This window comes from Hyperolius riggenbachi, chromosome 4 (assembly GCF_040937935.1).
Source record: "Hyperolius riggenbachi isolate aHypRig1 chromosome 4, aHypRig1.pri, whole genome shotgun sequence".
NCBI lineage: Eukaryota > Metazoa > Chordata > Amphibia > Anura > Hyperoliidae > Hyperolius > Hyperolius riggenbachi.
Genome location: NC_090649.1, coordinates 130,816,956 through 130,844,019, shown reverse-complemented (window position 1 = coordinate 130,844,019; position 27,064 = coordinate 130,816,956). Strand labels below are relative to the sequence as shown.

At 45.6% G+C, this 27,064-nt stretch overlaps 1 protein-coding gene across 2 annotated transcripts in view; it reads right to left on the bottom strand.

The window, feature by feature from the left end:
* Positions 1–27,064, bottom strand: part of SNORC (secondary ossification center associated regulator of chondrocyte maturation) — a 66,538-nt gene that overhangs the window by 25,712 nt on the left and 13,762 nt on the right. The window contains exon 1 of one of the 2 annotated variants that reach the window (XM_068279198.1): positions 2,955–3,124. The exons of the other annotated variant lie outside the window; for it this stretch is intronic. Coding sequence (XP_068135299.1) covers positions 2,955–3,087 — 133 coding nt within the window. The 5' untranslated portion in view covers positions 3,088–3,124. Of the gene's footprint in view, positions 1–2,954; positions 3,125–27,064 lie in introns of those variants that run through there. 2 annotated transcript variants of the gene reach the window in all.

Here is a 27,064-nt window from a genome sequence, read left to right as displayed (position 1 = left end):
CAGCACTGCCTAGTCAGAGAACAGATCAGATTCTTCTCCATGCTGCAGACTATAGGGAGCCACCTGACTTAGGCTCATCACTAAAGAGTGCTGAGTCGTCAAATCCAGCAGCGTCATCACACCTCACTCGCCACACACTCTATAGAATATAAAACAGTGTGAAGTCAATGGATCAGAAATGGAGTTTTCGCAACATTTGAGTGATGGGCAGGAAACCTGGTAGTCAAAAAATCTCTCCCACGGGTATAAAACAAAGTTACCAGTCAAAATAAAGGGCCCTTTTCTGCTAGACAGCAAACACACATGCAATCCAAAAATTGTATCAAAGTGTATGTACAATCACAAGGACATGGCAAGGTAATGAAAATTGCAGTGCCCCTTTCCCAATTACGGCATTTCAATTCTCCACATTAAAGGCGTACTGCCAATGAAAAATAAAAGTTTAGGCGTACTGCATCTGCACAGGAAGCTCCTCCCAGCGACCTCAGAGGGAACGAGGACACGTGTGGCCAGGGCCACGCAGGTGTAGTGGCTTACAACACTAAAGCCGTAAAAACCAGAAGCGAGCTGCTTTCTACAAGTAAAAGGGCAAAACATTTTTTGCAGTTCTGCCAGAGGGTTTGGTGCACAGGAAAACGGAAAGATAGGAAAGGGCCATTTCTAAGGCTGGATATACTGTACACAAACCTTTTGAAGGTTTTCACTGCAATCACATGAGGAAGAAGGAGACAGACAACTGGTGTTCAGTGTGGAGAGGATAAATCAATAACTAGGCACTGAGGAGTTGTGATCCAGGGAATACACAACAGGGGAAAGTTGCATTGTATGCACATGCTTGCGGTGTGACGCAGTGAAGCATACTTTCTATGTTTGTATGCAACTGTCAATGCAGAAAACATGCGGTACAGAACTAAATGCACCACATGCGGTACAGAACTAAATGCACCACATAATACCAACAGATTCCATCGCACCGCACTGCTAACACATCAATGTGAACGTACCATTACAATATCATTGCATTACGATTATATTGGCAGACGGTGTGAAAGTATCCTTAATCAAGCATGTTCCTGATGTAGTCATTAGTAGCATCTGGACTTTGCCTGAAGGGTAACCACTACACAGGGCCCTAGGCAGAGCCGAATTAAGGCTAAAGTATCAATTTGGGCTCCAACCATACATGCCCATTTTTGTTTGCCCAAAGGGGCAGTCCTCACGCTTCATACCCCTCAACACAGGCGGTTGACAGGGCCGCCATATCCCCCATATAGTTGCATCTGAGTACGGTGGGTTTCTGTGCTCAGATGGGACATGACTGTATTTTGCTGTGAGGTAGCACTTCTGCGTGTTTAACATGATGTGGCCAGCTAACAGCAGTGTTAGGTAACAACACACAAGTGCTGATCGGCTGCAATTACATGCAGCCAATCGGACGGCTGAGCTGCTCGATAAACAAGTAGTTCAGCAGTCCATTGAAAAGAGGCCATAAACTGCACCCGAGGCAAACCTCCGGTTAAGAAAAAAAACATACTTGCCTAAGAAGGTAGGCCTCTAGATCCTATAGAGGCTTCCCACGCTATCCTCTGGGGGAGGACGTGCTTGGCAATAAAGGACCAAAGAAATCCAACAAGGGCTTGTTGGTATGATAATCAGGTCCATGCTCCTCTTCAGGCAGGAGCACAGCTGTACTGTGCCTGTGTGAGTATGGCCGTGTCTGTGCAGTAAGCTGGCGCCACTCGTGTACGAGCGGCTCCAGCCTACAGTGCAGGTGTGGCGGTGCTTTTGCATGAAGAGGAGTGGAGCCTGGATGTTCTGGAGGCACCAGGGAGGAGGACACTGTATTCAAGTTAGGAAGCCTCTACAGCAGGGGTGTCAAAGTGGGCCGAAATTGAGGTTGGCCCACGACTTAGTCCTAGTGTTCAATGTCTAGGTGACCACCTACCTCCCTTATACATTTTTCTGGTGTCTAGTGGCTCCCGTCCAACCCCTATACAGTTCCCTGGTGTATAGTCACCCCCCCCCCTCCCTTATACAGTTCCCTGGTTTCTAGTGCTTTCCTTTTCCCTCCCCCATATGGCTTACCTTGTGATCTAGAGCTTTAGCCCCAATATAAGTTCCCTGGTGGTTTAGTGCAGGCCAAACATAATGCAAAGTGGGGAAACCACTTGAGGGCCACATTTGATGACTCTGAGGGCCAGATTTGTCCCACGGGCCATAGTTTAACATGTATGCTCTACAACAGTGTTTCTCAACATTTTATTAGCATGTACCCCCTTTTAAAGCCCTGTACTCATCAAGTACCCCCTAGCATAGTAAACATCAAGTACCCCGTGAAAAAGTAATATTTAACCGTAGTACATGAGATAATTGATTCTAAACAATTTCCAAGCATTTACTATTGCTTTTAATAAGCTAAAACACTAAATTTATTTAATACCAAATAAAACTCTAGAAAATGATAAATCTTGGTTCCAGGGCGCTTGATATACTTTAAACAACCATCAAGAAGTACCCCCTGGGGCACATGAGCCTAGGTTCTAAACGTGTGGTACAACAGCATACAGAGGCTTCCATTTTCTTCAATATGCCTTTAATTTTACTCCAGGTTCCCCTTGAGTTCTTTTTAATGGAAACCTGAGACAAAACTACCTCAACCATTTATACTTGGGGCTTCCTCCGGCCCCCTGTAATCCACAGGCTCCCTTGCTGTCTTCCCATGCTACTCCGTCAGCCACGGGAGTCAGAGCTACTGCGCATGTGGGCCATTCTCCCGTAGCCGGGAGTGTTTTGTGGATGCGCAGTTAAAGCAAATCTTAAGTGAATTTAAAATAAAAAGCTGTGGAGAAGGAAGGATCTGGGCCCTATAGAGCCTTCCCTTTTCTCTCAGGGTCCCCTTGTTCCAGCCCTGTGGGCTGTCGGGAGTGCTGACAGCACCTCAGTACACACATTACCTGAAAAAGCTGGGAAGATGAGCACTATGCCCCAGTACTCTACCGGCAGCTGCAGCTCAGCCATACCCTCAGCCGCTCTCCCTGTGATCACAATACAGAGAGCAGTCTTCTGTATCCCCTCCCCTTCACACATGCAGTAGCAGCAGGAGAATCTGTGTGCACAGCTCAGCTCCCAGGTGCTGAGGGAAGTTATCAGCCGCTTCACAGGCAGAGATCCTGTACTCACATCACATGCTATACCTTCCCTTCTCCTCCCTCAATGCTACATTTACATTGCACTGATAGTACAAAGCTCTACTCCTCCCGCATACCTCTCAACTTTTTGAGATGAGAAAGAGGGACGCTTAAAGTGAACCTCCGGACTAAAAATAAACACAAAGCCTTTTCAGTGCTGCTGAGTCGAACAGTTTCACAACATCAGAACTTTGTTTCCCTTATACAAGCCTCATTTTTAGCTGCACAGAAGAAAACTGCCCAGGCTTTTTCCCCCTGATGCTGTGCAAAGCATGATGGGATTTCTGGTTTTGTTGTTCTCGTTCTGCTGTTTTGGTGCATTTTTTTTTTTTTTTACATTTTGAATTTGACATTTGAAGCCTAGCGTGTGCAGCTGGGAGGGGTAATCAGGACACAGGATAGTTGGAACTGTGTCTCCTGCTCCTTGTCAGCTCCTTTCAACCAAAAAGATGGCTACCCCCATGACAAAGATGGCAGCCCCCATGAATCACAAACATTTGCCTGTTCTTTTAAAGCAGGGTGGGTAAGATGTTAATTAGATTATATTACCTATCTATTCTAACTAATGTAACTTGATGACAGTATGTTTGTTTAGGCTGAAGTTCCCCTTTAAGCCACGGCCCTGTCACACCCCTGATCACGGCCCATCACACGCGCGTACCATAAAGATTTGAATTCTAAGCCAACCTATTTTTCTCATGAAATATTGAAACCACCCTGGTCCTTTCTATCCTGGTGCATTTTCCTTCATATTAAAATTTGAAAATAAGAAATATATATATATTTCTCTACTAAAAAATGTATATATTTGCCTATTTTATTCCCATCTTTTAAATTGATATATTTACATAGAAAGAGGGACAAAGTCCTGAAAGAGGGACAGAAGGACAGGGCTCCCAAAGAGGGACTGTCCCTCTAAAAGAGGGACAGTTGGGATCTATGGGACTAGAGGGTGACTGGAGGTGGGGAGCAGTGCAGGGTGATGAGGGTTGGAGGGTGACTGGAGGTGGGGAGCAGTACAGGGTGATGAGGGTTGGAGGGTGACTGGAGGTGGGGAGCAGTGCAGGGTGATGAGGGTTACTGGAGGTGGGGAGCAGTGCAGGGTGATGAGGGTTGGAGGATGACTGGAGGTGGGGAGCAGTGCAGGGTGATGAGGGTTGGAGGGTGACTGGAGGTGGGGAGCAGTGCAGGGTGATGAGGGTTGGAGGGTGACTGGAGGTGGGGAGCAGTGCAGGGTGATGAGGGTTACTGGAGGTGGGGAGCAGTGCAGGGTGATGAGGGTTGGAGGGTGACTGGAGGTGGGGAGCAGTGCAGGGTGATGAGGGTTGGAGGGTGACTGGAGGTGGGGAGCAGTACAGGGTGATGAGGGTTGGAGGGTGACTGGAGGTGGGGAGCAGTGCAGGGTGATGAGGGTTACTGGAGGTGGGGAGCAGTGCAGGGTGATGAGGGTTGGAGGATGACTGGAGGTGGGGAGCAGTGCAGGGTGATGAGGGTTGGAGGGTGACTGGAGGTGGGGAGCAGTGCAGGGTGATGAGGGTTGGAGGGTGACTGGAGGTGGGGAGCAGTGCAGGGTGATGAGGGTTACTGGAGGTGGGGAGCAGTGCAGGGTGATGAGGGTTGGAGGGTGACTGGAGGTGGGGAGCAGTGCAGGGTGATGAGGGTTGGAGGGTGACCGGAGGTGGGGAGCAGTGCAGGGTGATGAGGGTTGGAGGGTGACCGGAGGTGGGGAGCAGTGCAGGGTGATGAGGGTTGGAGGGTGACCGGAGGTGGGGAGCAGTGCAGGGTGATGAGGGTTGGAGGGTGACTGAAGGTAGGTATACCTCCCAACTTTTTGAGATAAGAAAGGACACTTAAACCAAACCCCTAATCACGCCCCTACCACACCCCTAATCACACATATACCATGAATTTTTGTAAGAAAAATATTGTTTTAATTCAAACCACACTTGTCCTTTCTATCCTGGTTCATCTGTCTTCATAATAGCATACCGTATATGAAAATTAAAGAATGCAAATATATGTATAAATGCTCTAAACTTTATTCTCAAAGATCAGTTTACTTTCTGTACTGATTAACACATTTTTTTAAGTAGAAAAGAGGGACAAATGAGAAAGAAAGAGGGATGGAGGGATTTAGTACCTAAAGATTGTCCCTCCAAAAAGAGGGCCAGTTGGGATCTATTTATTATTAAGCAAGAACATAGTTTGATTGGGGTGTAGGAACCATAATACTATCCACTACAGTAGCTATCTGGGGTATATGTAAATCATTAAACAGACATACTTTAGAAGGCTTGCATGACCTCAATTTTATCAAAATCCACCTTTATTCAATAAATATCCACATCAATCCCCCATAAATACAGCAATTATCACAAATACTGCCCCAAATCAATTAAAAACAACAATTGCGGAGCATTTGCAACTGTATGCCTGTGTGACAAAATATGGTGCACCTATAAATATGCTGTAAACTTATCCTGGCCAGGAAATACATCAAAACAGCATTACATGCATCCGCGCTTGCTCACTCCTCACATACTTGTGCCACATGTGATGCAACGTTGGGGGGCCCTCTAAAGATTAATGCAGAAGCGTGGAAGCACTATAGCCAAGCCAGATTCAGTCCCATCAGCTTAATGCACCTGTTCAACTGCTGCTGCACATAAAGAAGCAGTGGGATAATGCAGAAGCGTGGAAGCACTAGAGCCAAGCAAAGTAAAGTTCCATCAGCTTTATACAACAATTCATCTGCTGCTGCGTATAAGAAGGCAGTAGTGAACGATCTCACCCGTCCTGCTGCATCACTGTTCATTGAGGTAGGTTCCTGGATTAGGGTACTGAGACCATTCTGCACCTGCTTAACGTGTGCTGGGACCGGACACCAATCCCCTCGTGTCACCGCACACCGGCAAGTCAGGAACGCCAGCCCCGGGGTCCGTGGGCAACGTGTGTGGGGAAGAGCTGCGTCACACGCACCAGTGTTAGCTCCGCCCACCGACGCGTTTCACGCCCTCATTGGGCGTTTCATCAGGGTGTGTCCATTGCTGCTAACAGCCCATCCTTTGTATCCGCCTTGGCTCCGCCCTCCTTTCACTCGCCCTGTCATTCAAAATCCAAGTAGACGGCTCCTTCAGGAGGCGGGCCAAGTGTGGGATTTGGCTGGCTGATACGTATTGCATGGTAAGGCCATACACATAGCTTTATACTCAAACGGCATAGGCATTTAGCAGGTATCATTAATAGAGCAATTAGGTAAATTGTGTCCAAAACCATAATTGAATACTGTGATGAAACACTGGGAGCACGGGTTCCGTATATCAACGCACTTTTACCTATGGCCAAACTGTCCATTGTATAACAGCAGTTGTACTGCCTGTCATACATAGATATTATCCCATCAGATTATAGCTTCAGATCAAACCAGTTAGTCGACAATCCACATATTCCTTACTGGTCAAATAGCTGTGATTCCTTAATTGCAGAATATCACTTGCATATATTTTTAAAGGCACATTCACAGGTCTATTTTTATGGCACACCAGAGTCACTGCGGATCCATTCATTCCTCATGCTTTACCCCTGAGAATAGTCCTGACTAGGACATTTAATACAGTCACTTTTCTTTGGGGCCCCGGCGCTGGGACAAGCAGTTATCCATATTTATTAACCTTAAGGAAGGGGGATAGATCCAATTCTGCATTGAGTCCTCCCGGGAAAACACTTCCAAGTTTAAAGATCCACATGGCCTCTTTGCAGTAGAGGACCTCATCAAAGTCTCCCCTTCTACTTGAAATTTTCAAACTATAAATTCCCTTCGCCGAGGTCCCTTTTAAACTAATTTGATGGTGATCCCTGTAGTGATCGTAGATTATTCCTGTTGCCTTTCCCCCAGTAATTTTACAGAAGTGCTCCAAAACTCTTTCTTTTAGGGCCCTTTTAGTTTTGCCGATGTATCTCAGGCCGCACGGGCATTGTATCATATATACTACTTTTTCAGTGTCACAATTTATGAATGACCTAATAGCATATTCCTTTTCCCCCCTGCAGTCTGAGAAAACACCGGTCTGATCCACATAGGGACACATTTTACATTTTGAACATTTATACATTCCCATTGGTTTTCTCTGGTCAAGCCATGTGGAGGGATTCCTCAGCAACTCACTATGCACCAAACGATCCCTAAGGTTTGGTGCCCTTTTTGCTGTAAGAAGGGGTCTTGGACCTACAATTTTTGCAACATCTTTATCTGAAGTCAAAATGGGCCAGAACTTATTCAGCATTTCTCGTAAACTCTCCCAGTGTGCTCCATAGCCGGTCACAAGGCACATATGTCCCTCCCCCTCCGCCCTTCGCGGCATCCCCCCGGGGGCCAGCAATTCTTGCCGGTCCAGGTTCCATGCCTTCTTTAGTGCCCGACGCAGTATAGAATGTGTGTATCCACGTTCGCGGAATCTCTTGTACATAATTCGGGCCTCATTCCTAAAGTCAATGTCTCTACTACAATTCCTCCTTAATCTAAGGAATTGACCATAAGGTATTCCCTTCTTTAGGGATTGCGGATGATGACTACTCGCATGCAGTACTGTATTCCCAGCCGTGGGCTTGCGAAAGGACGTTGTGACCACCCTTTGGCCCTCAATTCTCAGCAGGAGATCCAAAAAAGGAATCTCATTGCCGAATGAGAAGGTCAAACGGATATTTTTTCCATTTATATTAAGTTTGGCCACAAATCGTTCCAGTTCGTCTTTGGTTCCCCTCCATACCAGCAAGATATTGTCGATAAATCTAATCCAGAGGGCGGCATGCGCACCATACTCCGGGCTGGGGAACACTTGCTCCCTCTCCCAGAGCCCCAGATGTAAACATGCATATGCTGGCGCACATGCCGCCCCCATCGACGTTCCTCGCAGTTGCTGGTAGTACTGCCCGTCAAAAATAAAACAATTCCGCGTGAGGATCAACCTCATTGCCTCAACTACAAAGGCATTATAGGCCGAAGCGGAGGGATGCCGCTCACGGAGGAAGAAGGACATTGCCCGGAGACCCTCCTCATGTGGGATCGACGTGTAGAGGGATTCCACATCGATCCCCACAAGGAGGACCCCGGGGGCACCTCGAAACCGGCCAGGACACCCAACACATCACGAGTGTCCTGTATATAGGATGGTAATGCTTGAACCAATGGTCGTGTTTTCTTATCAATAAATTGGCCTAATCGTTGCGTCGGACTACCCACAGCAGACACTATCGGTCGACCAGGTGGATTGGTCAAGGATTTATGGACCTTGGGGATGCCGCCAGAGTAGCACAGTCTGCCTGCACGGAGTCAGCAGAATGACGTGGTCGGCGGGTAAACAGACTATTACGCCTCCTGGTGGGGTGCGAAAACCCGGGATTCGGATAGCAGTGGGCGGGATCCGGGACAGAACGTCCAAAAACGGGAGAATCCCGCAAAAATCGGGACTGTTGTGGGTGGCCTATGCTCCTGGCATCTATACATACAGATTATGCTGCTACCAATGGAAGTTGAATAGGCTGCAATACATAGAGGTAGTGTACAATCACCAGAGAAGCCAGGACAGCAATTTAGCCATTAATACCTGTCATTGCACTGCATCTGTACACAGCCCTCCCTACTCCTGCCAGGCCCCAGGCAATGATTGGCTGTTCAGAGGTTTGAATATGTAGCACATAGCTAATTTGCCACAAGGTAATAAAGGAAATCTGTCCCTGCAACTCACCACACACTTTCTATAGAAAATAAGACAGCTCCATTTCTGATTCGATTTCACGCTTTCATAATCTCTCGCACAAACGTTTTGAACAGAGTTTGTATCAAAGTGCGTTTAGCGGAAAATGGTCCTGTAGACTAAACACATCTGATGGACAGGTAACCTGGGTGTCAATTTTTGGATCACATGTGTTTCACCCATCACCAGGACACTAGCACTAGTGTATTTCCATTTTCCACATAAAGAGCAAAACCATCACTAAAACTTTTAGTGCTTTTTTTTGTTAATTATACCGGGGGACGCATTTTTTTGCACTTCTGCCAGAGGGCTCAGGGCACAGGAAAACAGGAATCATAGGAAAGGGCCATTTCCAAGGCTGCATATGCTGTAAATAAACATTGCCCAGTTATTTATTGGCCACACTGAACATCAGTTGTCTGTCCCCTTCCTCTGCAACTTTTTTTTCCCCCTCTCTTGTGTATTCCCTGGATCACAACACCCCAGGGTGAAGGTATTCATTTAGACTCATTCCTAGACATTTTCTTAATAAAATCACCCCCTCTTAAGCTTTTCTTTATTAAGAAAATGTCTAGGAATGAGTCTAAATGGATCTTCCAATTGGATACATTAATCCCTAAAGGGTTAAATAGCGAGATGGATGCAAATGTTTTTAACAATTAACCCTTGCAATTCTGCTCACATGTATGTGAATATAGGATGGATTGAATGAGGGTATGGAAGAGGTTAAAACAGGTAGAGAGACTAATTTGCATATACCCACAATGCTTGGGTTGTGGGAGGAGAGAATCCTATATATGGGCGGCTTTATGGTCAGGACAACCAGTATAACAGACGACTCCGGTGAAATGAGACTGTTCCTCCTGAAGAAGGCTAACGTTTATTAGCAGAAACGCGTTGAGGTGTAAATAAGATTATATTCTCCGTTTTATGAAGGATTCAGGAGTGTGGAAGGCTGTGGAAGCGCTCAGCGGCCAATCACATATACACAAGCTCCTCTATCTTTAAGGTGACGTCACCGAGAAGCAGCTGATAGCGGTGAGATCCGGAAGAGCGAGCGTCGTCCTGGAACTAGCAGTAGGAAGTGACGTATGCCCCCGGATACTGCAGAACAGCTACACGGAGAGCCAGAGCTCAGAAGTCTTTTAGCTGTATACGCAGCTGTACAAACGGAGTGACACCAGACTGTTTAAAGGTATTCCTTGATGAGACAATGTACCTAATTATTATTTGAAGAAGTATAAAAGACATACACCAAACCCGTTGTATACTAACAAGACGGGTCCCACAGTAACAGACTTAACGGTTGGGAGTTTTGCAACCTAGATTACGCCCACAATAGATTGCAATCTATTTTATGCATATTGGATAATTAATCCCCTTTTCTTCCGATCACAATATTGACTGTGGATCTGAAAGTTTTGCACAAGATTTGGAATTTGCCTCATCCTTTTTTAGTTAATTTTCCGAGATCTGGAGAATTTCTTGAATGTGGATGGTATGAATGAGAGTGTGTATAATGCATAATTAGTAAGGGTGATTATAGGAATTTTATACTGTTTTATTGTCATTTTATGGAAAAAGTATATTTAGAATAAAAGAAAATAGCATATATTAGCGCATGTTCCTTGATTCATAATTTTCTAAATGCACATTATGCCAAATGCGCTGCGACACTGTGTGAGGTGCGACAGAACCATCAATGTGAACGTACCATTACAATACGATTGCATTGCGTTTAACAATATACTGACATTGCTGACACAAAGCACCAGTGTGAAAGTATCCTAAGGCTTCTTTCCCACTAAGATGTTGCGTTAGATGCCACATTAAGGTCGCATAACGCGGCCCTAACGCAACGCATAGTGGGGTTGAAGTTGGATTGATTGGTCAGATTGAGCCGCGTTATGCGGCTCATCATGCGTTTGTGATGCGTACTTTTGGACGCATACGGCATCACGTGGTCCCGCCAGCCAATCGCCGCACAAAGCGGACGCTCCAGGAAGTAAACATTCACTGCACTGTGTGACGTGCATTTAATTAGGTATGTGGCTGGCCACGGAGGAGGAGGGGATACCTCCTCCTCCAACATTACTGAGCATGTGCAAACAGTTGACGCTGCTTAGCCATGTATGACGTACAGCATGCAGCACTTTGCTGTAACGCAGCACGTTTAAACAATGAAACGCAACATGGGCTGTTCACAGTGCCCATGTTGCGTTTCATTGTGAGTTAGTGCAGCCTGTAACGCAGCCTAACATGCGCCTGTAATGTCTTACTGTGAAAGCAGCCTTAATGAAGCATGTTCATGGTGTGGTCACTAGTAGCCTCTGCACTTAGGCCCGGTTCACATTAGCGGTCGCCGTCCGGAATCGCCGTGCCGGAGCCGGACCGCATGCAGGACGGACGGAACGGACGCACGGCATAGCAATGAAAGCCTATGCGTCCGTTCACATGCGTCCGTTTAGTCCGGACCGGATCCGGACTCCGGCATAATACCCAACATGCGCTATTTTTTGGTCCGGCTCCTCCGGCAGACGTATCCGGAGCGGAGCCGGACTGCACCATCCGGCCAATACAAACCAATGAGAACCGGAGAGCGCACAACACACTGGCTAAAAATCCGGATGTTCTACCCCACTTCCTATGCGTATTGTAGCGGCGATTTTGGATGGGGACACATGGGCAAGCATTTTGGAGTGGAGCAGCAGTGACTTTAGCACTCACCTCCACCTCCGACATACTGCCAACATCTCCAGCACGTTTAAACAGCGGAGGGCCTGATTCCACAGGTCCACCTTCTGCTGACCTCCCAGACCCCACCATTTTTATTCTATTTCTACTATCTTTTGCCAAACGGATCCGGATCGCATCCTGATGAACACCTGATGCAACCTGACCGGATCCGGATCAGAACCGTACGGTTCCGATCCGGGTCAGGTCATCCGATCCGTTTGGCAGAGAACCGCAAGTGAACCGGGCCTTACAGTTCAGTGTCTCTCAGCATCACGGTGCACCATTTTTACTAAAATGGCGGTTACCAAGTTATCCCTGTGCAGATACTCCTGGATACTTAGATAAGAATAGGAAAACATTCATACACATTTATAAAAGTATTCTGGGCAACCCCCATTCCATTTAATTTCCCTTTCTGCCAGGCCACAATTTCCCCACTCTTCAAGCTTTTTGGCAGCAAATCTGCAGTTTATTGTATGTGTTTTTTTACATTAAAATTCATGTATGAATTTTCACATGCAAATTTCCTGAGCATACGAAAATTCTCATACAAAGAAAAATTTTAATGGGAAAAAAACATGCAAAAAAAGCCGAAACCATGCCTTTGAAAATGGTATGGACAAATCTGGATGGTCCAGCAGTTCTGCTATTTTTCCCTGGACAAGTCAGGCCCATCCATACTGCCAGGGAGGTAAATATCAATCATTAAAGGGGCTCTGGAGCTTGAACATGTTCCAATTAAAGTACCATGTACCTGTTATAATTTAAGTAGGCCTCAGTTATTTGGACTGAGTTTAGGTAAAAGGCTTGGTTCACAGAGTATACCTTTAACCACCTTAGCGGTATGGACGAGCTCAGCTTGTCCATTACCGCCAGAGGGTGCCGCTCAGGCCCTGCTGGGCCGATTTTAATGAAATAAAGTGCAGCACACGCAGCCGGCACTTTGCCAGCCGCGTGTGCTGCCTGATCGCCGCCGCTGTGCGGCAATCCGCCGCGAGCAGCGGCGAAAGAGGGTCCCCCCAGCCGCCTGAGCCCTGCGCAGCCGGAACAAATAGTTCCGGCCAGCGCTAAGGGCTGGATCGGAGGCGGCTGACGTCAGGACGTCGGCTGACGTCCATGACGTCACCCCGCGGCCTTCCGTGTTACTTTTGGCCGCCGGAGGCACGCAGAAGAACGCCTCCGGAGCGCCCTCTGGTGGGCTTTCATGCAGCCAACTTTTAGTTGGCTGCATGAAATAGTTTTTTTTTTTTATTTAAAAAAAAACCTCCCGCAGCCACCCTGGCGATCTTAATAGAACGCCAGGGTGGTTAACCCTCCTGGCGGTCTAATAAATTCCGCCAGGAGGCAGCGCAGCAGTTTTTTAGTGTTTTTTTTAAAATCATGTAGCGAGCCCAGGGCTCGCTATATGATAGCCGCTGCTCAGCAGCATCCCCCCGCACGCTTCGATCGCCTTCGGCGATCTCCGATCAGGAAATCCCGTTCAAAGAACGGGATTTCCTGGAGGGCTTCCCCCGCCATGGCGACGGGGCGGGATGACGTCACCGACGTCGTGACGTCATTGGGAGTCCCGATCCACCCCTCAGCGCTGCCTGGCACTGATTGGCCAGGCAGCGCACGGGGTCTGGGGGGGGGGGCGGCGTGGCGCGACGGATGGCGATCGAGCGCAGGGCGGCGGCGATCGGTGTGCTGACGCAGCTAGCAAAGTGCTAGATGCATGCAGCAAAAAAAAAAAATGAAGCAAATCGGCCCAGCAGGGCCTGAGAAAACCTCCTGCGCGGCTTACCCCGAACGTTACCGCCAGGAAGGTTAAGAAGAGTGTCTCGCAGAAGAGAGGATGCAGGCAGTTACCAGGAACATGTCCCTGGTGAAAGGCCACAGGCCTAAACTGCCCCAGACCGTTAGACGGCAGAAAGATAAACATAGCCAATATTTACCAAACATTGGATTCCTCGTATGTAGGTTAGAAAGCACTTGTGATGTCATGACACACAGCTACTTAATTAATAATCCAAGGGGTCTGAGCCAATTGTAGGTTTGGGGGGATGGCTCAGATGATGTCACATTTAACTCTTTGGTGATCAGTATTAAAGGGGGTCACAGGCTGAAGAGAGACACTTCTTTTTGCTGGCTTCCAACCCTTTATACAACAGTTTTATTTATGTTTTGTCATTTTATATGAGTATAGTAGATAGGTCTCCGGGCTATGTAGTATAGATGTAACGTAGTATAGACAGAAGATAAAGACTGGTTACCATTCTCCAGGAATGGGACCAAGAGCCTGTAACGTAACCATTCTCCAGAAATGGGACCAAGAGCCTATAACGCCAAGAAGACACACAGTACAGTTCGTTACATCTTAGCAAAGCAGATTTTTCTGTAGTACATTTGTTGACTGAATAAACTCCTAAAAACTCTGAGGACGCCTGAGGAGTTCTATCTCCAATGCTGTTGCTGTGATGAGAGTCGTGTTTGCAGCTCCGGTGAATGAGTTGCTGGTGCCGAACAAAGGTGTTGTGTTGTTGCCCATAGCAACCAACGTATAGTTTCTTACAGTACCATGTTTTTCATTTCAATAATTATGAAGGTATGGAAAATTAACTGCCAAAATCTTTAGTCATCAGAACTGGAGGTTTCTAGGGGGAGAGAAATTTTATTTGCACTAAAAGTATCTCTTTCCCAATTCAAAACCTGTGATGGCATGCTAGCCATCTGCACACAGGTGCAATGCTCCTTCCCCTTCAGGGAGACGGCTAGTGCGCTCCTTCACTTCAGGGAGACGGCTAGTGCGCTCCTTCACTTCAGGGAGACGGCTAGTGCGCTCCTTCACTTCAGGGAGACGGCTAGTGCGCTCCTTCACTTCAGGGAGACGGCTAGAGCGCTCCTTCACTTCAGGGAGATGGCTAATGTGCTCCTTCCTTCAGGGAGACGGCTAATGCGCTCCTTCCTTCAGAATCAGAATCATTTTTATTTCGCCAAGTGCGACCGAGGTCGAACCCGGAATTGGTTGTGGTACACATGGCAACAGACAATAGACAGTAACATAAGCATAACAAACATAACAAGCGAGACAGTCATAGAGAATAGCAATAATGCAAGCAAGACAGGCAATAGTACAATGAGACAGGCAGTGCCTACACATTTTTAACGGTCTATGGATAAGTAAGTTAGATGAAAGAGTCCAAGAAGAGCACCAGGGTAATAGCTGGTTCTTTACAGGCCCTGGCTCCAGTGTGCCTTGACCAGGCTGATTGGCTAAGTTGGCCTGAGCGACTGGCTTGCCGACGAGAGGCAGGAGTTCAGCAGGAGGGCTGCTTGGGGAAAAAAGGTGTCCCTACACCTGTTAGTCTTAGGGCGGGTGGTCCTGTAGCGTCGACCCAATGGGAGAAGCTTAAAGAAGCAGCAGCCTGGGTGGGATGGGTCCTGGGAGATCCTGCTAGCCCTTGTTTTCATTCAGGTGGTGTAAAGGAGGTCTAGCGGCGGCAGAGGGGAGCCGATGATCCTTTCCGCTGAGCTGATAACTCTTTGAAGCTTGTACTTGTCGCTAGCGGTTGCTCTTGCATACCACACGATAATGGCGGAACAAAGAGTAGCTTCAATAGTGGCAGTGTAGAAGCTGGACAGCAGCTTCTGAGGCATACCAATTTTTTTCAATTGCCGCAAGAATAGTCTCTGTTGAGCCTTCTTCTGGATTTTGGTGGTGTTCTGCGCCCACCTTAGGTCGCTCGTTAGGGTTGTGCCCAGGAACCTAACGCTGGGGACCCTGGACACTTCAATCTCATTGATGGAGATTGGTTGTTGTGTGGGGGGGGACGGCTAGTGTGCTCCTTCCCTTCAGGGAGATGGCTAGTGTGCTCCTTCCCTTCAGGGAGACGGCTAGTGTGCTCCTTCCCTTCAGGGAGACGGCTAGTGTGCTCCTTCCCTTCAGGGAGACGGCTAGTGTGCTCCTTCCCTTCAGGGAGACGGCTAGTGTGCTCCTTCCCTTCAGGGAGACGGCTAGTGTGCTCCTTCCCTTCAGGGAGACGGCTAGTGTGCTCCTTCCCTTCAGGGAGACAGCTAGTGTGCTCCTTCCCTTCAGGGAGACGGCTAGTATGCAGCTAATCAGAAACCTCTGATCTGCATACTTGTTCAGGGCTCATTGCGAACAGTATTAGAGGCAGATAATCAGTAGGACTGCCAGGCAATGTGCATCGTTAAATATGACAGCCTCCAGATGTCTTTAATTTCTTAAATGCGGGATCCAATTCATTGAGACAGCTAGAGCCTTCACTGAGACTGGCACCCAGTACTTGTTGCTAACTTCTAGATCCTCCTCATAAAAGCATAGTGGCTAGTATTTCAAGGCCACGATATGTGACTTTAGTGCTTTCTACTATGCAGAAATGCTCTCTGGTAAGGTTGACACACACACAATACGAATATTCAATTTTACCACAATTTGATAAAAATGAGCAGTTGAATTGACCATCAAAATCAAAAGTTCCTTTTTTTTCATGTGAGAAATGCGATAAATGTTCCCATTTTTATTGCTATATCAATTCGGAGTGGCTGATTTTTTTTTCCGATTATGAAAAGGTTTTAAATTGGAACAATTGAAAATGTAAAAAAATTGCTTGAGTCTATAATTGGGGAAAGAAAACTAATTGAAGATGTACTGTATGTGTGTGTTGCAACCAGAAACATTAAAAAATTATAATCAAATTTTCTAAAATGAGAATTACATTTTACATGTTTATGTAAAGCACACTGTGCAATATTCCTGCTCTAGTATGTATGAAACTTAGTTAGGTAATAAGTAGCAATAGTTAGGCTACATACTTTTTTTGGCGGTATGCCTGTATCATGATCAGGCAAACCGACATACAGAGTAATGGCAGACGGAACACCAACCCTTCTGACATGTAAAGAAAATAAAATGCAAGTCATGTACACCAAAACATTTTTTGTATCAAATTTACATTTTTCGTTACAAAAAAAGTAGTTACTTCAACATTGATGAAATGCTGTAGAATGTTTCATGCAAGTAAGTTATACAAAGATATACACTTGTCTCTGTATACTGGAAACACATCATGTACACTGCATTTTATTCAATGAGGAACATAAGTAATTGAAGACCCTGCAATTTTGCAAGTTCTCCCACTTATAAGGGCTCGTTTCCACCATAGCGAATCCGCATGCGGCGCCGACATGCGGATTCGCTTGGTACATTGAAGTGGCCGGGGCTGTTTCCATATGTGCGGCGTGCGGAGCGATTTGGCGGCGGGCCAAAGCTGCACGACGGGACCCACAGAATTCGCCTGCGTCGGGAATCCATGCGAATCGCCGCTAATGTATTTAATAGGAAAAACGCATGCGTTTTTTACATGCGTTTTTACCCGCGATTCGGCACCTTTTTCAATGTTATTTTGCCCTGGCAGAGTCATGGTTAATTTTGCATGGCACCCTGCCATGCGAAATCGCGGGTAAAAACGCCTGCGGAAACGCATCCGCATGCGTTTTTACAAGCGTCGGGATGCTGGCGAAATCACGTCGCAACAGTGGAAACGGGCCCTAAATCATGGAGGGGTGTGAAATTCACATTGTAGCTGCATTCCCACTGTGAGAGACAGCATTTTAAAAACAATAAAATGTGATTTCCTAATTTATTTATTTTTTTTACAATTTATTTGTATTGTACTGCTGCACGTATTTGAGAGCCAGAATTCTTGCCGATTGACAGGTGTTCAAAGACATGTTACTCTGACTATGGGGTGGACAGGTGCTACCAATTTAGATTAAAACATCCACCTCTTTAAAGGCAGACTCCAACTACTACCATGGGCAAGACCAAAGAGCAGTCAAAAAACAACAGAGACAAAATTGTGGACCTCCACAAGGCTGGAAAAGGCTACGGGGCAATTACAGCTTTGTGAAAATATATAAACTGTTAGATATTGGAAGAGGGGAAAGATGACTGTCGGTCTCCCTAACAATTGCTCCAAGTCTGGGGCTCCATGCAAGATATCATCATTGATACCCCACAAGGTCAGCAGGAAGGAATCAGCCCTGAACTACAAGGGAAGAGCTGGTCAAGTGACATGAGAGAGCTGGGACCACAGTATCCAATATCTCTGTCTGCGAAACACTAAGCCATCATGGTTTCAAATCATGCATTGCATGGAAGGTTCTCCTGCTCAAGGCATCACATCACAACTGGCAGAGTTCCAGCAGACTGGCGTACAGCCCACGTTTTCTCATTTAAAGGATACCCAAAGTGACATGTGACACGTATGTAGATACACGTCGATTTATATACTCACACATATGATGAGATAAACGTGTTTGTACAAAAGTCCACCACCGCCTCCCGAGGAATTGTAAAACTTTTAGATATGTGCGCCAAAAGGATAAAATATAACAGCATAGTTATGTGTATGTACAGTGCCTAGCACACAAATGTCTCTCACATCATGTCACGTCATTTCGGGTATTCTTTAAGAAGGGCGGAAAAAAAAAAACAGATCCAGGAAATTATAGACCTTAAAGTGGTCTAACACCCAGCATTTTAACTTTGCTTTAAACGATTGCTTACAGCTTATAAACTATTATGCCAGATTTTTTTTTTAGCAGAAATTCACTGAATGGATTAAACATGACATTTTAGTGCTGCATTTAGCTAGAAATGCTCCTCCGTCCTTGCTTGTTTAGTTACAAATGTATCTATCTACAATGTAACAAACAAACACTGCTCTGAGAGAACAAAGAGGGCTTCCCCGGCAGGCTTTTCAAAGGTCTATTTGTATAACAAATAAAGATACATTTGTAACTAAAAGATAAGAACAGATGCGGATTCCTAGTTGAATCCAACACTAAAATGTCATGTTTAACCCATTCAGTGAATTTCTGCTTAAAAAAAATCTGGCATAATAGTTTGTAAGCTGTAAGCAATCTTTTAAAGCAAAGTTGTAATGCTGGGTGTTAAACCGCTTTAAGCTTAATGTCCGTTGTGTGCAAACTATTTGAGGGGTTACTAAGATAGATTATTTTCTACTATGAATAGTAAATCGTATTATTTCTCAGCATCAGCATGGGTTTACAGGTCCTGTTTGACTAACATGCTCAGCTTTTATGAGGTAGTGAACGCTAATGTGGATATTGAGAATGCTGTAGATGTGATATACTTTGACTTTTGTGGGGAACTGTGTTGAATCCCTTTGCAAAGTCTGGTGCAAAAGTTGAGGACGCAAGGACTGGGGAAGAGTCTGTGTGCATGGATAGGGAACTGGATAATGGACAAAAAACAAAGCGTTGTGGTCAGTGGATCTTATTCAAAATGGGTGACTGCTTAACCTCCTGCCGACCGCGTCACGCCGATGGGCATGGCCGCTGCGGCAGCCCCAGGACCGCCTAACGCCGATTGGCGTAAAGTCCTGGGGCCAGCTAATGCAGGAGATTGCACGCAGGCTGCGCGCGCATCTCCTGCTTGGGGGGCGAAGCTCCGCCCCGCCTTCAGTCTCCGAGCGGCTATTTCCGCTCGGGAGACGGTTAGACGGCGTGATCGCCGTCTATTTACATGTTCGCAGCACTGTACTGGGGACAGCCATGTGACACAGCTGTCCCCCTGGGACGACAGCCGATCGCCATAATTGGCTGGCTGTGGGGAGGGAGAGGATATATTTAAAGAAACACTTTTTCTAAATTAAAAAACAGTAAGAAAAATATTTGTACAAATTAAAACAAACAATGTGGGGGCGATCAGACCCCACCAACAGAGAGCTCTGTTGGTGGGGAGAAAAGGGGGGGGGGAATCACTTGTGTGCTGTGTTGTGCGGCCCTGCAGCTTGGTCTTAAAGCTGCAGTGGCCTGTTTTACTAAAAATGGCCTGGTCACTAGGGGGGTTTAGTACTGCAGTCCTCAAGAGGTTAATTATAATCTACCATTTCATTGGTACTTGGTTCCATATTGCTTGGCTAAATTTAATAAAAAAAACACCTCTCCAAATTGCTTCAGGGGATGCAATGTCCTAGGAACCCATGACCATGTCTGGTGGAAATGTACTAAAGCATGTTGTTTATGGCTAACAGTGTGAACCTGGGCCTCCTCTTTAAGCAATAAACCAGTTCCTAAAGATCCAATCCACACATTATTAGGTCTCCCCTATCCTAATTTCTCCTCTTTATTATCTCTGTCGTTCTTGCTCCAGGATCACCTTTAAACCACAACACCCCTAACCTATAATGAACATAAGACACACTTTTAAGGCATCCTCCCCCCGCTGGAAGTCAGGCTACACTAGCGAAGTTATTTTACTGTTTGGAATATGCTTTAGCCCAGCCAAAATTGGTTCAGTGTATGGGTAAGAGTTATATTCCTGGTTATCACATCTAAACTGGTTCTGTCCCTTAAAGAGAAACTTCAACCAAGAATTGAACTTTATCCCAATCAGTAGCGGATACCCCTTTTACATGAGAAATCTATTCCTTTTCACAAACAGACTATCAAGGGGCGCTGTATGACAGTTTCTTGTGGGAGGAGTTTCACCACTATATCAGAGGACTGTGGTACTCCTGGCAGTTTCCGGGCTGTGAACCTTGTTGCATTGTGGGAGATTGCTTTTTTTGGCAGTTGGAAACAGCTGTATGCTTTTTTTTGGCAGTTGGAAACAGCTGTATGCTTTTTTTGGCAGTTGGAAACAGCTGTAAACAGCTTACAGCTGTTTTCAACTGCCAAAAAAGCATGCATCAGCAACATCACCTGCCAACAGTAAAAATGTAACTATGTAATAAATGTCAGAATGTAAATCAGGGATTTAAGAGATTTAACAATGGGCAAACACTGACTAAATCATGTATACATAATTATTGTAAAAATGAAGCACTTTATTATATTTTCACTGGAGTTCTTCTTTAAGGTAATAACATTTCAGCATTTCATTACATTTACAACTGGCAGGTAGGATAAAAAAAAAAGTGGTGTATTTTGAGGCAATTGTGGTTTCCCTATGTTTTCTATAGGTGTTCTTCTATGGTGTTTCCTCTTTTGAAAACTGTTCATTAATGCTTGAATTAAAACTTTGTTCCTCAAATGTTATGCTTGTATAACTTTTTCTTCTATAAAACTCAAAAATTATTGAAAAAAATGGGAGACTGTTAGCAGTGGGGCTCCACAGGGGTCATTACTGGGTCCAGTGCTCTTCAATGTACAGGTCCTTCTCAAAAAAATTAGCATATTGAGATAAAGTTCATTATTTTCTTTAATGTACTGATAAACATTAGACTTTCATATATTTTAGATTCCTTACACACAACTGAAGTAGGTCAAGCTTTTTATTGTTTTAATATTGATGATTTTGGCATACAGTTCATGAAAACCCAAAATTCCAATCTCAAAAAATTAGCTCGTTTAGAGTTAATTCGTTGATTCAGGTGTTTAGAGAACCTTTTCATGATATGCTATTAACCTAAACACCTGCAAAAGATTCCTGAGGCTTTTAAAAACTCCCAGCCTGGTTTATTACTCAAAACCGCATTCATGGGTAAGACTGCCAACCTGCCTGCTGTCCAGAAGGCCATCATAGACACCCTCAAGCAAGAGGGTAAGACACAGAAAGAAATTTCTGAACGAATAGGCTGTTCCCAGAGTGCTGTATCAAGGCACCTCTGGGGGAAGGAAAAAGTGTGGCAGGAAACGCTGCATAATGAGAAAAGGTGACCGGACCCTGAGGAAGATTGTGGAGAAGGACAGATTCCAGACCTTGGGGGACCTGCGGAAGCAGTGGACTGAGTCTGGAGTAGAAACATCCAGAGCCACCGTGTACAGGCGTGTGCAGGAAATGGGCTACAGGTGCCGCGTTCCCCAGGTCAAGCCACTTTTGAACCAGAAAAGGCGGCAGAAGCGCCTGACTTGGGCTACAGAGAAGCAGCACTGGACTGTTGCTCAGTGGTCCAAAGTACTTTTTTTCAGATGAAAGCAACTTTTGCATGTCATTCGGAAATCAAGGTGCCAGAGTCTGGAGGAAGACTGGGGAGAGGGAAATGCCACAATGCCTGAAGTCCAGTGTAAAGTACCCACTGTCAGTGATGGTCTGGGGTGCCATGTCAGCTGCTGGTGTTGGTCCACTGTGTTTTATCAAGGGCAGGGTCAATGCAGCTAGCTATCAGGAGATTTTGGAGCACTTCATGCTTCCATATGCTGAAAAGCTTTATGGAGATGAAGATTTCATTTTTCAGCACAACCTGGCACCTGCTCACAGTGCCAAAACCACTAGTAAATGGTTTACTGACCATGGTATTACTGTGCTCAATTGGCCTGACCTGAACCCCATAGAGAATCTGTGGGATATTGTAAAGAGAAAGTTGAGAGACGCAAGACCCAACACTCTGGATGAGCTTAAGGCCGCTATCGAAGCATCCTGGGCCTCCATAATACCTGAGCAGTGCCACAGGCTGATTGCCTCCATGCCACTTGCATTGAATCAGTCATTTCTGCAAAAGGATTCCCTACAAGTATTGAGTGCATAACTGAACATAATTATTTGACGGTTGACCTTTTTTTTGCTTTAAAAACACTTTTCTTTTATTGGTCGGATGAAATATGCTAATTTTTTTAGATAGGAATTTTGGGTTTTCATGAGCTGTATGCCAAAATCATCAATATTAAAACAATAAAAGACTTAAACATTAGACTTTCATATATTTTAGATTCATTCCACACAACTGAAGTAGTTCATCAGTACATTACAGAAAATAATGAACTTTTTTACAATATGCTAATTTTTTGAGAAGGACCTGTATGTATTAATGATCTAGTACAGTGGTTCCCAACCTTTTCCGGGCCGGGGAACACTTTCTGACCATATTTTTCTCCGGGGAACGGCGGCGGCGGCGGGGGGGGGGGGGGGGGGGGGGGGGGCGGCGGCGCGGGTGTTTGCGCGACCTAGTGGACAGTGCCGTGCTATGGGGGGGCGGCTGCATAGCTAGCATAGTTGCCCCAGTATAGGGAGTTTAGTTGCCCCAGTATGGTTAGTATAGTTACCCCAATATAGCTAGTATAGTGCCCCAGTATAGCTAGTATAGTCCCAGTATGGATAGGTAGTGCCCCAGTATAGCCAGTAAAGTGCCCAGTATAGCTAGTATAGTACCCAGATAGCTAGTATAGTGCCCAGTATAGCTAGCATAGTGCCCAGTATAGGTAGGCAGTGCCCCAGTATAGTGCCCAGTATAGCTAGTATAGTTGCCCCCAGTATAGCTAGTTTAGTTGCCCCCAGTGTAGGTAGTTTCGTTGCCCCCAGTATAGCTAGTTTCGTTGCCCCCAGTATAGCTAGTTTAGTTGCCCCCAGTGTAGGTAGTTTCGTTGCCCCCAGTGTAGGTAGTTTCGTTGCCCCCAGTATAGCTAGTACAGTTCCCCCCAGTATAGATGCCCAGGAGGGGGGGAAGCAGCGCTAGAAGGAGGGGCAGTGGAGGCAGCGGTGGGGAGGGGGGAAATATCCCCCCCCCCTCCCTCACCTGGGACCCCTCCTTCTGCCTCTCTCCCCCTCCGTTTAGCGGTAGCAAGTGCGGCTCGGCGGTGGGGAGGCATACGGAGAATTACTCACCACTTCTGCGTTCCAAGCCCCGGCAACGTCATGTCGTCACACATCTCCGCCTTCAATACCGCCCACTGTGCTTCCGCTAATCAGGAAGTACAGTGGGCGGTATTGAAGGCGGAGATGTGTGACGACATGACGCTGCCGGCGCTTGGAACGCGGAAGTGGTGAGTAATTCTCCGTATGCCTCCCCGCCGCCGAGCCGCACTTGCCACCGCTAAACGGAGGGGGAGAGAGGCAGAAGGAGGGGTCCCAGGTGAGGGAGGGGGGGGGATATTTCCCCCCTCCCCACCGCTGCCTCCACTGCCCCTCCTTCTAGCGCTACTTCCCCCCTCCTGCACCCTAAAGTAGGTACAGGTCTGGCGAGAGGCCAGACCTGTACGGCACACCGGGCAACATGCCGCGGCACACTAGTGTGCCGCGGCACACTGGTTGGGAAACACTGATCTAGTAGATGCAGTAGTAAGCAATGTTGCTATTTTTGCAGATATAAAATTGTGCAGAATCATCAATTCACAGGAAGATAGTGACATATTGCGACAGGATCTGGATAGGATGGCTAAATGGGCACATAGATGGCAGATGAAATTCAATGTTAAAAAATGTAAAGTGATGCATTTTGGTCGTACCAATAGTCTAGCACCATACAAAATAAATGGGACACAGTTGGGGACATCAAACTTGTCGATGAGTACTCCTAAGTCCTTCTCCAAGTTAAATAATCATATTTAATGCCAAGCTGCTGCAGCTAAAGCAAATAAAAATGTGGGATGCATTAAAAGGGAAATAAAAACTTGGTATGCTAGCATAATATTGCCCGTTTAAAGGGGAACTGAAGTAAGAGGTATACGGAGGCTGCCATATTTATTTCCTTTTAATCAATACCAGTTGCCTTGCAGATCCTCTGCCTCTAATACTATTAGCCATAGCCCCTGAACAAGCATGCAGCAGATCAGGTGTTTCAGACTTTAAAGTCAGATCTGACAAGACTAGCTGCATGCTTGTTTCTGGTGCTATTCAGATACTACTGCAGAGAAATAGACCAGCAGGGCTGCCAGGCAACTGGTATTGATTAAAAGAAAATAAATATGGCAGCCTCCGTATATCTCTTACTTCAGTTCCCCTTTAACTCTCTAGTAGGGATGATCAATAAGATGCAAATGTTTCTGAAATTGGTCAGTTTTCAAACTGCATACATTTGCATACAAATCTGCATAATCAATTCAAACCCAGGTTTAAATTGATTGGTCCATTTTCCAGCTGCATATATGTGCATAAAAAATTGCATACATTTGCATCAACTTGGAACAATTTGAATATCTGTGATCATCCCTACTCTCTAGTAAGACCACATCTGGAATATGGAATTTAGTTCTGGGCACCACATTACAGGAAAGATATTGCTTGTCTCTGCACCTGCTCTTAAACTGCAACAAAACTAAGTAAGCGAGACCCTCCATCCCTTGTATCAGACTTATTTAGTCCGATGTAATTTATACATGTTAATTAGATCTCCTGAGGCATCTTTTCTCCAGAGGGCAATGTGAGGATATATGTGGTGATGATGATATGTACAGTAATATGCAGAACATAGCAGCCATATTACATCTCGTGGAAGCCATGTTTCCACCTTTTTTGACTGTATCATATGTGTATGTCTGCTAAAAGCCAGCCTGGCTTTTGCGGGAAGCTGTGATTGTCTATGACAGTGAAAACTACATTTGCATTCAGTGCCCCTGGAAGCTGCTAATTAGCAGCCATTTGGCGAAGGATAGACATGTAGACAGCCCCATTGTCCCAATATACAAATCAGGACCTACTGAGTCTGGGAACTTCAAAGGCTAACAGGAAACTCTGGAATTTACACATGACAGCCTGCTGGAATGTTGAAGCAGCCAGGAAGCCTTACTCAAATTGGCACCTGGAGTAAGGAAATCCTTTTGATGTGTGTAAATACAATTTAACTGTGGAAATGAGATCTATCGGGAGATGGGAAATCTCAGAAAAGATCAAGGTTGGACTGGAAAAGCTTTGAAGTTGCATAGCCAGCAAGGATGTGCTGTCACGCCTGAGGAAATTGGATTATTCCTGGATCTGGACATTTGAGTGGCCCTGGGCCACAAATCTGGCTATAAAAACCTCAACTAGGAACACTTAGAGTTGTAGTTTTTTGGAGATAGCAAGACGCTAGGACTATCCTGGTCTGACCAGAACCGTGTTGCCCTCGCAACAACGCTCAGATCTATATGCTTATAACGTTGATCCCCATTTATTTATTTTATGCAAACTGTCTTATTGTGTATCTTTGTAACTTTTACAAAAACAAAGTAAAAATTACAAAGATAAATCTTTTGTATATATTTTCTGCACTGTTCCACTTTTTTCTGGAATATTAAATCTTTATTTAATAAGTTTGACTTCTGCTGTACTAAACTAGCTCATAGCCTAGAAAGAGACTGCAGTGTAATTTACGTTACAAGTTCAGTGCCTGATTGTGCCGTGATACTGTATGATTGTATTGTGTGTGGCGTTCCCGTGTTTGGCCTAAGCGCAAAGCTGACCCAAATACGAAAACGCGGACTGCGTACAGATCACTCGACAGCAGAGTGGGAATCGTTGAAGTGTCTAGCAGCAGCAGCTAGTGGTGGCAGTGAGAAGTGCTTTGAGGGGCAACAGCCTTGTTGTAGCTTGAATAAGGCTGCTCCCCTCTTGATCTGGTCAAACCCGCAGTCGGGAACCGTATCTGCAGGCTTGCCGCGGGGCCAGTTCCTGACGGGCAATATAAAAGCTTGGCGGATGAGCTTTTTGTCCATAGGCTTTAACAAAGGACTAGGGACCACAATCACTTTTAGCCTTCATGCGTAGATTACTTCCTGTGGCAATACATTCCACATTTTAGTTATGGCAAAGTCTGTATCTGTGTTTAAGAGTGGCTTATAGCCATGGATGTATTTCAATGCAAGAAAAGCATCTAATTACTAAGTAATGCCCGGTGGTGTTGGCAATCAGATAAACCCCTGGATCATCTGGAGTCAGGAAGGAATTTTTCCCCTTTGGGGGCTGGTTGGACCATACCTTGTAAGGGGTTTTTGCCTTCCTCTGGATCAACAGGGATATGTGAGGGGGCAGGCTGGTGTTGTACTTTGTTCTCTGGTTGAACTCGATAGACATATAGTAGTTTGAGTTGAAAAACAAACCCATAACTATGTATTGTGAATTTCAGACCCCTCCATGATTTCTAAGTGAGAGAACTTGCAAAATTGCACTGTGTTTAAATACGTACCTGTCGTATCCTTCATGAAGAGATTGACTTGTCTCATCTTATGGGAATGTTTTAGACTATCTGGGTCACCTACACCATACTAGCTCAGTGTGCACTAGTCACTGCTTCCTAAGTTTGAGACATGTAGTACATTGGGCACAATCTGGGTACCACCATAGGCCATAATGTGAATCACCACTATATCTGCACTCACCAAGTAATTTGAGTACTGGCAATAGCCCTAGCCCAACCCGACACTAAAAATATACAAAAAATAACTATTTACATACTGATTACCTTATTATTATTAAAAAAAAAAGAGAGAATAGCTAGAACAGAAAGAGTCATCACTTGGCTCCTCCCTGCACCCAAATTTCCCTGTACGCTATAAGTTTCCCTTGTCTCAGGCAGTAAACTGTGTCTCTCCATTCCTTATTATCCCTGTGTAGTTATCAGCAGACACTGGTTGGTAATGAGAATTTTGTGTATTAAAACAGAACTAAAACCAGGAGAATGAATACGCTGCATTATTGATTAGAGCCACTCTTTAAACAGATTTGCG